This window comes from Cherax quadricarinatus, chromosome 43, assembly GCF_038502225.1.
Source record: "Cherax quadricarinatus isolate ZL_2023a chromosome 43, ASM3850222v1, whole genome shotgun sequence".
NCBI lineage: Eukaryota > Metazoa > Arthropoda > Malacostraca > Decapoda > Parastacidae > Cherax > Cherax quadricarinatus.
This window is the reverse complement of record NC_091334.1, coordinates 2,821,206-2,832,882: the sequence shown is the minus strand read 5'-3', so window position 1 is coordinate 2,832,882 and position 11,677 is coordinate 2,821,206. Positions and strand designations below refer to the sequence as shown.

General features: G+C 41.6%; 1 protein-coding gene across 1 annotated transcript in view; it reads right to left on the bottom strand.

Annotated features, from left to right (window-relative positions):
* Window positions 1–7,262: 7,262 nt before the first annotated feature.
* LOC128694362 (uncharacterized peptidase C1-like protein F26E4.3) overlaps window positions 7,263–11,677 on the bottom strand; it is a 117,738-nt gene continuing 113,323 nt past the window's right edge. Inside the window, exon 10 of the mRNA XM_070093508.1 lies at window positions 7,263–8,868. Coding sequence (XP_069949609.1) covers window positions 8,710–8,868 — 159 coding nt within the window. The 3' untranslated portion in view covers window positions 7,263–8,709. The remainder of the gene's footprint in view (window positions 8,869–11,677) is intronic.

Here is an 11,677-nt window from a genome sequence, read left to right as displayed (position 1 = left end):
GTGAAAGACAACTAATAACAGTTGAAGCAGCCATATTTGCACAGGGGAATACAAAGGGAAACCTTGAATATTCATCTACTATGTTAAGGAAATACCTATTCTGATTTGTGCTTGGTAGAGGTCCTTTGAAATCTATATTCAATCTTTCGAAAGGCTGGGTGGATTTTATGAGATGAGTCTTCTCTGGCTGATGAAAGTTTGGCTTGCACTCTGCACATACTCTGCATGCTCTGATCACTTGTCGCACATCTTCCACTGAGTAGGGCATGTTCTTTGATTTGACAAAATGGTACAGGCGTGTAACTCCTGGGTGACACAAAGCGTTGTGGAGAGCTGAGAGTGATTGCAAATCATGACATGCTGCTCCACAGTGGGACCTAGAGAATGCATCAGGTGAGATGTTCTCTTGACCCGGTCGGTACAGAATATCAAAGTCATAACACGATAGTTCCATCCTCCAGCGTAATATCTTGTCATTCTTTATCCTACTTTTGTGCCTCTTGTCGAACATATACATCACGGACCGTTGGTCAGTCCTTATAGTGAAATGTCTACCAGTTAAATAATGCCTCCAGTGGCGAACTGCTTCTATGATGGCCTGGGCTTCCTTTTCTACAGCAGCATAACATTTCTCTGATCCTTGAAAAGTTCTCGAAAAGAAGGCTACTGGTCGTCCTGCCTGAGATAAGACTGCAGCAATGGCAATGTCAGATGCATCCGTTTCCACTTCGAATGGTAGGGACTCATCAATGGCTTGAACTACTGAGTTTTCAATGTCCTGTTTGAGAGTATGGAAAGCGGCTTCTGCTTCCTTTGTCACAGGAAATGTGGTAGCACTCAATGGGCGGACTTTACTTGAATAGTTGTAGATCCATTGTGAGTAATAAGCAAAGAGACCAAGAGTTCTTCGGAGTGACTTTTTGTCTTGAGGCATTGGAAGTTCCCGTAGAGGTCGTAGTCGTTCAGGGTCTGGGAATATTGAACCTCCTTCCACTACATAACCAAGGATGCTAAGCCTTTTAGTTGAAAAAGTGCACTTTTCCTCATTGTAACTGATATTTTTCTTCTTGGCGGCTTCCAAAAACTTATCAAGGTTTGCATCATGTTCCTCCTGGGTCTTGCCACAAATGGTAACATTATCTAAATACGCGTAGGTTCCCATGAGTTGCTCTTCCTGAATGAGTGAATCCATAATTCGTTGGAAGCAGGCTACCCCATTGGTGACTCCAAAAGGGACTCTGGTAAACTGATACAGGCCATCACTAGCCTGAAACGCTGTGTATGGTTTATCTTCATTCCTTATAGGGACTTGATGATAGGCACTCTGCAGATCAATTGTGCTAAACACGTAGTACTGAGCAATTTTGTTCACTGTATCGTCAATTCGAGGTAGAGGGTACCCATCAAGAAGTGTAAATTTGTTGATTGTCTCAGAGTAATCGATAGCCAGTCTCCGTTTCCTATAACCATCTTTAACAACAACAACCTGTGCACGCCAAGGGGAATCACTCGGTTCTATAATACCCTCCTTCAGCAGCCTCTGAGTTTCTTTCTCAATGAACATCCGATCCTCATAAGAATAGCGGCGTGACTTAGCTGATATAGGATGGCAATCCGCGGTAAGATTTGCAAACAGCTTTGGTGGGTCTACCCTTAAAGTGCTAAGTCCACAGACAACAAGAGGAGGCAGTTCACCTCCATATGTTAAGGTGACACTACCATGCAGCTTCTGAAAGTCCTGACCAAGGATAACATCAGAGCACAGTTGTGGCAGAATAGCTAAATGTACATCTTGATAATCCTTTCCATTAACTCTGAGATTTACCTTACAAAACCCTAAGGTCTGAATAGAGAGAGATGTTGATGCCATGGAAACGGTACCTGATGAGTGATGTAGAGTCAAGGAGAGCCGTTTAACTAAGTCAAGGTTGATGAAACTCTCTGAGCTGCCACTATCAATAAGACCATCTACTTCTGTTCCTTTGATGAATACTTTCACAACTGCCTTTGACAGTGAATTTGGAGTAGCCGCAGAAGTCACTGTTGCTAGAGTCGCATGATCACTGGAATGTGTGGAGGCACTAGCTCTTGTTGATGCATTAGCACGACATACTTTAGCAAAGTGACCTTTCTTGTGGCATTTATGGCACATTGCTTCACGAGCAGGACACTTTGGACGTGGATGTCTTGAAAAACCACAAAAGAAACACACCGTACCTGCTGCTGCTGTCACTGAGGCAGGTTCCACAGTAACTTCATTGCAAGAGTCTTGGTCAGGAATTGCAGCACTTACCACTCGAGAAGGCTGAGTGGTACTGTATACTTCAGAATTCTTCTGGGCTGAATCTAGAGCTCTTGCCTGGTCAAAGGCAGCGGCTAAGTCGAGAGTTTTATTCTCCAATAAACGCTGCCTTATTATTGGTGATTGCAGGCCACTGATAAAAGCATCCCTGATGGACTCTTCACAATACTGAGCAGCTGTCACTGCTTGGAAGTGACAGTCCTTACCTAAAATTTTCAGTGCTTGAAAGTATTCCTCTAAGGACTCATCAATCTGCTGGCGGCGAGTTGCAAGGCGATAGCGTGCAAAGATTTCATTTGTAGGTTTAATATACTGAGACTTGAGGGTTTTGATAGCATCTTCGTAGGTATTACACTCAGAAATAGCCTCATATATCTTAGGTGACACAAAATTGATGAGCAGACTTAGTTTATCTAGATCTTCTTTAGGAAGGGCTCCCAAGAAGTTTTCGAAAGTCTTAAACCAGTGCTTCCATTCCTGAGCAGCCGTTGATAAGCTGGGGTCACAGTCTAGCCTCTCAGGTTTCAGTAAACGCTCCATGTTGTGATGTAGTCTAGCGCAGGATCACCACCAGGTAGCCCAGGATTCTATGTTCAATAAATTGTTGTGATAGAAACACAGGCCTTATCTCTAGGCTTTATTGAACATAGAATCTTCATAGTACTTCTGCAACAACAAAATATAATGACTAGTACATCTAATAATGGCTTCTACAGGGATGGTGATGTCTTGCATATGTCAAGAGAAAAGTTATAACTACAGGCCACATATTTAAACTCACCATGTAATCTGCATCGCTGATAAATGGATAAAGTAGGAGAGAATCACACACCATGTGTTGGTGCCCATGACACACACCAAACTGTTGTTGTTGTTAAGGGCCCCTAGAGGTGGTGCAGTATTATCCTGCTGCTGCTCCCCACAGGACCAGTATCACTACAATAGACAAGCACAGTGTCTACCTACTGAGGCTCGCAGGACCCTATGTCTAGCCCTTATACAATGCCATATGGATTATGCTTGCTCTTCTTGGTACTCTGCCTTGACAAAAAAACTGAAAGATAGACTGCAAATCACCCAGAACAAAATCGTAAGATTCATCCTGGGGCTGGGACCAAGAGAACATGTAGGCCAGGATGAATTACAGCAGTTGGATATGCTGAATGTTGAAGACAGAGTAAAACAACTGAAGCTAAATCATGTTTATAAAATTGCTCACGAACAATGTCCAGAATATCTTGCTGTCAATTTTGTCAAGGTTGGGAACCGCAGCAATCATAGTACTAGGGGGAGAGAGCACAACTTTGTAGTACCCACAGTCAGTGGCCAGGCTTCAAACACCTTTTATTGTACAGCAATAAAGAAATGGAACAGACTACCCACAAATGTCAAGGCCAGTCATAGCATGAACCAGTTCAAGAAGACTGCCAAAAAGTGTCTGATGAATGAAGCAACAGAAAGGGAGGGGAATGATTTTCTATTTTTTAGCTAAAATACGTGTAAATTTTACCTTATCCCTAGTAATGACCCTCGTATTGTAGATAGTCGTAATGACCCTCGGGTAGTAGATAGTCTTAATGACCCTCGTATTGTAGATAGTCGTAATGACCCTCGTGTAGTAGATAGTCTTTTTAGTATGATAATAAGATGTTATCTTCATTATAGAATAATAAGAAAATATTATAACCTTTATATTATAATAATAAGGTAAAAGGACCCCAATGGAAATAAGTCACTCTGTCTGACTTTTTTGGGTTATCCCAGGTTCTCTACACATATGCTGCTATGTATGATAATTCTATGTAACTGTATTGTGTATACCTGAATAAATTTACTTACTTACTTACTTACTTATAAGGTTTCTTCTACAGATCTTTTTTCTTGCAAATTCAACAACATAGTTATACCAGGTTCTCTACACATATGCTGCTATGTATGATAATTCTATGTAACTGTATTGTGTATACCTGAATAAATTTACTTACTTACTTACTTACTTATAAGGTTTCTTCTACAGATCTTTTTTCTTGCAAATTCAACAACATAGTTATACCCATAAAATATTAATTTTCTCTTTCGTCTTTTATTCATTTTCTTTGATGATTTGATGGTAAACTTAAATATTTTGTTCAATTTTCCAGTAATAGTTTGATGTTTGTTAAGATATATGATATATACACATCGAAAGCAGCAGTGTTTATACACAAAAGGTAAAGGATTACTGATGTAAATTTTTTATCTATCCTCCCTTCCTTGGATCAAGCCTAAGTACCTTACCTGCCACTGTGTGGCCCCCACTGATTTAGTACAGAGAAATTATGCAGGTAAATTTTGCAATCAATGTCCCTAATTATTCCTCCCCCCATAACTGTGAAGAACCTTTGGTATATCAAACAGTTTACACTTACTGATGTTGATGTAAGAGAGAGTCAAATGGGGCTTTAAGGTCACCAGGTCACAATATCATCCCTCCTTCATGCCCACCTTTTCAGGTCACCAGGTCACAATATACCTCCTTCGTGACCTCAGGTCACCAGGTCACAATATCCCTTCGTGACCTCAGGTCACCAGGTCACAATATCCCTTCGTGACCTCAGGTCACCAGGTCACAATATCCCAACTTCGTGACCACCTTCTCAGGTCACAATATCCCACCTTCGTGACCTCAGGTCACCAGGTCACAATATCATCCCGCCTTCATGCCCACCTTTTCAGGTCACCAGGTCACAATATACCTCCTTTGTGACCTCAGGTCACCAGGTCACAATATACCTCCTTCGTGACCTCAGGTCACCAGGTCACAATATCCCTTCGTGACCTCAGGTCACCAGGTCACAATATCCCTTCGTGACCTCAGGGCACCAGGTCACAATATCCCAACTTCGTGACCACCTTCTCAGGTCACAATATCCCACCTTCGTGACCTCAGGTCACCAGGTCACAATATCCCACATTCGTGACATCAGGTCACAATATCCCACCTTCGTGACCTCAGGTCACAATATCCCACCTTCGTGACCTCAGGTCACCAGGTCACAATATCCCACCTTCGTGACCACCTTCTCAGGTCATCAGGTCTCATTCGTCTGGACCATAAATCATTACAATATATAGTTCCTAAAATTATTTTGAAAAAAAAAAGTTATGGCAGTAACACTAACATATTTGTTGAGTGTATATATTCGGTAATATCAATTACTTGACCTGAGTAATTTGCTTGAGTAATTTTGCGTAATTATAAATCAGTTACATGATTAGAAAAGTATAACCGACATTTCAATATTACTCGCTAAATTAATATTTGACGTCATATCCTGACGCCTCCCTTTCGGAAGGCAATTTATATTGGCCAATACAAATTAACAGACCTGTAGTGACAGTTAATACTCTGGGAGGCGGACATTACAGTGTGATGTCAACTTCATCAATTTCTGACGATACTGCTTCTAATACACCTTAGTTGATTTCACTGGAAGATTCAGCCGATTTCTCAATTCCTTGAGAGAGCCGACACTACCTCACAAAACTGCTGCTACCCGAGCATTATCCCAGATTCAGTTTTCCTTTTATAACCTCTTCCCTCGAGTCAAACAGAGCCGAGACCAGCAGTCAACCTTCCACAGCCGTGTCACCAACACTGCCTTGCCATCTACATAATCTCCCCCACTCAGCTGGAATCACTCCCTCGTTTCCTCACAAGTAGTTTGTTAGTTTGTGACTACCATTATACTTCACAGTTACATTACATTATATTAACACTTCGCATGTACATTACCAGTTATAGGAAAATTAGAGCAAATTTTCCACAAGCACGTTTAGTTTAATATGTTCATTATGTACCCCATACCCATCCTGTGGGCGGTAGTTAAAAGATTACACAGGTACATAATGAGTCCAGGGGCTGGACTTAAAAGTTTTGATAGCTGAGCACGTCAAGGCTGGCGTACTAAATCTTTGGGATGATTCATGTAACAATTTGTGTTGGTGTCCTGTGCACGTTATATAGACCTTTCCCAGATTTTGTATTTCCCTTGATAACTACAGAATCTGTGATCGGCTCTAAAATTGCAAGACTCGTGTATCCTTAGAAGAAAGTTGAATATTTAATAGTGTGTGTGGGTGATATTTTGCCACTATTCTCAAAATGATACAGTAACAATATATATTATTGCATTATTTTGCCTGGATCTTGAAGATAAACTTTTGACCCAAAGTAGTGTATTTATCCTCTTCCTGAGAGGATGGAATCTGAATGTCTTCCAACTGAACTGAACTCTCAGGTAAGACTCAGAGGAGTGTGAGGATAGTGGAAGAGCAGTGAGGGAGAGGAATGATTTGAGGACTGAGGGAGAGAGCTGGTGCTACACCCAGCTGCATGGCGCTGGTTGGCCAGAACTAATTTGTTGGGAATTATAAGACAAATTGATAATCATACAGAAACTAAAGCAAAATTTTGTCATTAAGAATATTTTGTACATCAGTTTTAATGGGTAAACGAATAGTCAGTCAAACTACTCGGTGTTTTGACCGTCAGGGCCCCCTTCCATTCTGGGGGGGGGGGGACTACTTGTGTTTACCCACTACCCAGGGTGAGCCACTAGTGTTACTACTCCTGTGACTATAATCACAGTCTGAATAACTTTCGTATCGTGTGTGGACTACACGAAGGTTACTCAGGCTACAAGTTACCTCTTCACCACTAGTTAAGAATACTTTCATCCCTTAATTAAATAGGAATTACAGCCGACTCTCAGTGTACATACACTGAGACATACACCTCCGGGTGTACACATCCTTGTGGGAACTTGTATCACAGTATAAATAAAAGGAAGAATCAGAGGTATGTTGATTTTTACGGAACAATGTTAGATAAGTCCTGCACAGATGCACTTGGTAGCCATTAATGCACGACTTTTCATTTGACAAAGTAACCAAAATGATTAGGGCAGTTAGAAATGAATTAGCAATTTCTTTTATTCTTTTTTTTGCCGCCTAAGCGACTAGTTTATTGTGCTCGTCCTGTGAGCGGTAGTGCAAAAAAAAAAAACATTAGAAAAATTACAATGAGAGAATAAATGTCTTATCGTAGCCAATACAAACACTCGTCATTTTCCGGGTTACAGTCTCATCAAACATGTGGATACAGTCTCATCAAACATGTGGATACAGTCTCATCAAACATGTGGATACAGTCTCAAGATTTCAGATATTTTATCATCAATAATGAAGTGATTTGCTCATGACAGGAACATTCAATACTGTCGACTGAGTCCAGAGATCGAATCCCCGGTACGGCTGGAAAACATCAGGACGTGTTTCCTTGAGACACCTACTATACTATACTATACTATACTATACTATACTATACTCTCTCTATTTGTACACGTACAAGGTATACAGACAATAGCTGACATACTACTATATAGAAAGCCGCTTGTTATGCTGAGCATTTCCCGCAAATTAGGTCAGTATTGTCCCAGGATGCGACCCACACCAGTTAACTAACACTCAGGTACCCATTGTACTGATGGGTGAGCATAGACAACAGGTGTAAGGAAACACGCCCAATGTTTCTACACTCGCCGGGAATCGAACCCGGACACCTTACCGTGTGAAACGAGAGTTTTAAAACCACCAGGCCACGGGGCATCTACTGTCCATGTTCACTCATCAGTAAAATGGGTACCTGGGTGTTAATGGACTGGTGTGGGTCGCATCCTGGGACAAAACTGACCTAATTTGCCCGAAATGCTCAGCATAACAAGTGGCTTTCTATATAGTAGTATGTCACTGATGTCAGCTATGGTCTGTATACCTTATACATGTACTTGTAAATAAAGATATTATTATTATTATTATTACAAGAGTAATCTGGAGTGCAGACACTTGTAATGAACACAAAAAGTGAGTAATGGTGATACTGGTTAAGGACTCATGATCGAAGGGTTGGATTTACTCTCTCTCTTTTTATGAAACCTGATTATCTCTCAATTTCCAGGCACTGTAATGACCCCTAAGGTTCTAGCGCTTCTCCATCAATATAACAATAACCTTGTTTAGCTCTACCGCCCCTTTAAAACTCTCTCAAATATAAGTCGAGTTTCGTTTTCAATTTTATCTTCAGCACTTGACATACAAACTATGGCACGTTTTCTGCTCTCACAATAGGTACTTTTATTTACCTAAAACTGATACATCAGCAGTATATTGCTATCCTATTCTATATGATAGTTATTAAGTGGGAACAAAAGCTGTTTTCCCCTATTATATTGCTTAATACAAGATACGATGTTGTAATGTGTCAGCCTGAGCTGGGAGACCTCAGTATGGCACCTCAGTTGTCTCGGCCTTCCCTGGCACCGTCTGCATGGGCCTACAGGCCTGCTGCAGTGTTCCTCCTTTCTTTCTTATGTTCTTATGTCTGCCTCAGTGCCACCATATACATAGTTAGCCAGACGAGGTCTCACTGCGATGATGAAAGACTCGATGCCCAACTCATTGATGCCTCGTCTGATCCTGAAGTGACCTCGCTCGCCCCACTCTGTACCCCACGAATTGCTCACCACCTGCAGTTAAGTATATTTAGGTACACGTACACATAAATACAATTATGATAAACAGTAACATACGTGTAAATTACTTAGGATAACACCCCAAAAAAAGTGAAAGTGACTTGTTTCAATTAGGGTTTTATTATTATTATTATTATTATTATTGTTATTATTATTATTATTATTATTATTATTATTATTATTATTATTATTATTATTATTATTATAATTATTATTATTATTATTATTATTATTATTATTATTATTATTATTATTATTATTACTGTAGTTAAACTTTCTTACACATTAGAATTTTACTCAGGATGTGAGATTTCCAATAGAACTTAGATTTTCTAACTTATTTGCATAGAAATTTTTAACAGATCTGACCCAAGATAGTCAACTAGGACTGTGGTACATAATTTTACTGGTACAAGAGTAGGAGCAGCAGGTGAAGTAGACTGGTAGGAGAGTAGGAGCAGCAGGTGAAGTAGACTGGTAGGAGAGTAGAAGCAGCAGGTGAAGTAGACTGGTAGGAGAGTAGAAGCAGCAGGTGAAGTAGACTGGTAGGAGAGTAGAAGCAGCAGGTGAAGTAGACTGGAAGGAGAGTAGGAGCAGCAGGTGAAGTAGACTGGTAGGAGAGTAGGAGCAGTAGGTGAAGTAGACTGGTAGGAGAGTAGGAGCAGCAGGTGAAGTAGACTGGTAGGAGAGTAGAAGCAGCAGGTGAAGTAGACTGGTAGGAGAGTAGGAGCAGCAGGTGAAGTAGACTGGTAGGAGAGTAGGAGCAGCAGGTGAAGTAGACTGGTAGGAGAGTAGAAGCAGCAGGTGAAGTAGACTGGTAGGAGAGTAGGAGCAGCAGGTGAAGTAGACTGGTAGGAGAGTAGGAGCAGCAGGTGAAGCAGACTGGTAGGAGAGTAGGAGCAGCAGGTGAAGTAGACTGGTAGGAGAGTAGGAGCAGCAGGTGAAGTAGACTGGTAGGAGAGTAGGAGCAGCAGGTGAAGTAGACTGGTAGGAGAGTAGGAGCAGCAGGTGAAGTAGACTGGTAGGAGAGTAGGAGCAGCAGGTGAAGTAGACTGGTAGGAGAGTAGGAGCAGCAGGTGAAGCAGACTGGTAGGAGAGTAGGAGCAGCAGGTGAAGCAGACTGGTAGGAGAGTAGGAGCAGCAGATGAAGTAGACTGGTAGGAGAGTAGAAGCAGCAGGTGAAGTAGACTGGTAGGAGAGTAGGAGCAGCAGGTGAAGTAGACTGGTAGGAGAGTAGGAGCAGCAGGTGAAGTAGACTGGTAGGAGAGTAGGAGCAGCAGGTGAAGTAGACTGGTAGGAGAGTAGGAGCAGCAGGTGAAGCAGACTGGTAGGAGAGTAGGAGCAGCAGGTGAAGCAGACTGGTAGGAGAGTAGGAGCAGCAGATGAAGTAGACTGGTAGGAGAGTAGAAGCAGCAGGTGAAGCAGACTGGTAGGAGAGTAGGAGCAGCAGATGAAGTAGACTGGTAGGGGAGTAGAAGCAGCAGGTGAAGTAGACTGGTAGGAGAGTAGGAGCAGCAGGTGAAGTAGACTGGTAGGAGAGTAGGAGCAGCAGGTGAGGTACACTTGCCCAGTCGTCTCTCTGGCTGGCAGGAGAACCCATTATTACACACAGATATAATAATGGTCCAGAGTGGACCGATATAATACCTAGTTTTTATCTCTGTTTTGTTGGATAGTTGTGAATTGTTCCAACCAGGGTACTGTAATTGTTCCAACCAGGGTACTGTAATTGTTCCAACCAGGGTACTGTAATTGTTCCAACCAGGGTACTGTAATTGTTCCAACCAGGGTACTGTAATTGTTCCAACCAGGGCACTGCAATTGTTCCAACCAGGGTACTGTAATTGTTCCAACCAGGGCACTGCAATTGTTCCAACCAGGGTACTGTAATTGTTCCAACCAGGGCACTGCAATTGTTCCAACCAGGGTACTGTAATTGTTCCAACCAGCGTACTGTAATTGTTCCAACCAGGGTGCTGTAATTGTTCCAACCAGGGTACTGTAATTGTTCCAACCAGGGTACTGTAATTGTTCCAACCAGGGTACTGTAATTGTTCCAAGCAGGGCACTGCAAGTGTTCCAACCATGGTACTGTAATTGTTCCAACTAGGATACTGCAATTGTTCCAACCATGGTACTGTAATTGTTCCAACCGTGGTACTGTAATTCTTCCAACCAGGATACTGTAATTGTTCCAAACAAGGCACTGCAATTGCTCCAACCATGGTACTGTAATTGTTCCAACCATGGTACTGTAATTCTTCCAATCAGGGTAATTTAATTCTTCCAAACATGGTACTTCCATTAAGAAAAAGAAAGAAAAGATGTAAACTAGAAAGAGAGAGACGTTCCCTATACAGACGAAGGCGAAGAGTCACAGAGCTGCTGAGTGGGGTCAATATATCTGAAATACGAAGGGAAGAACTAGTCAATGAAATTGCAAATATCAAACTTAAGCTGAAGGAATCTTATAGGAGACAAGAATCACAGGAAGAACTAAAAGCCATAAAGGAAATCGAAAAAAAAAAATACATACTTCTCTTATGCCAAATCTGAGGGAAAAACAATATCCAGTCTTGGGCCCCTGCTTAGGCGGGATGGGACATACACAGATGATAACCAAGAAATGAGTGAAATACTAAAGTTCCAATATGACTCAGTGTTCAGTGATCCACTGCCCACTCTAAGGGTCGACAATCCAAATGAATTCTTTATGAACGAAACTCAAAATTTGGTCATCCCAAAACTCTCGGATATTATTATAACTCCACAAGATTTTGAAGAGGCAATTAATGACATGCAC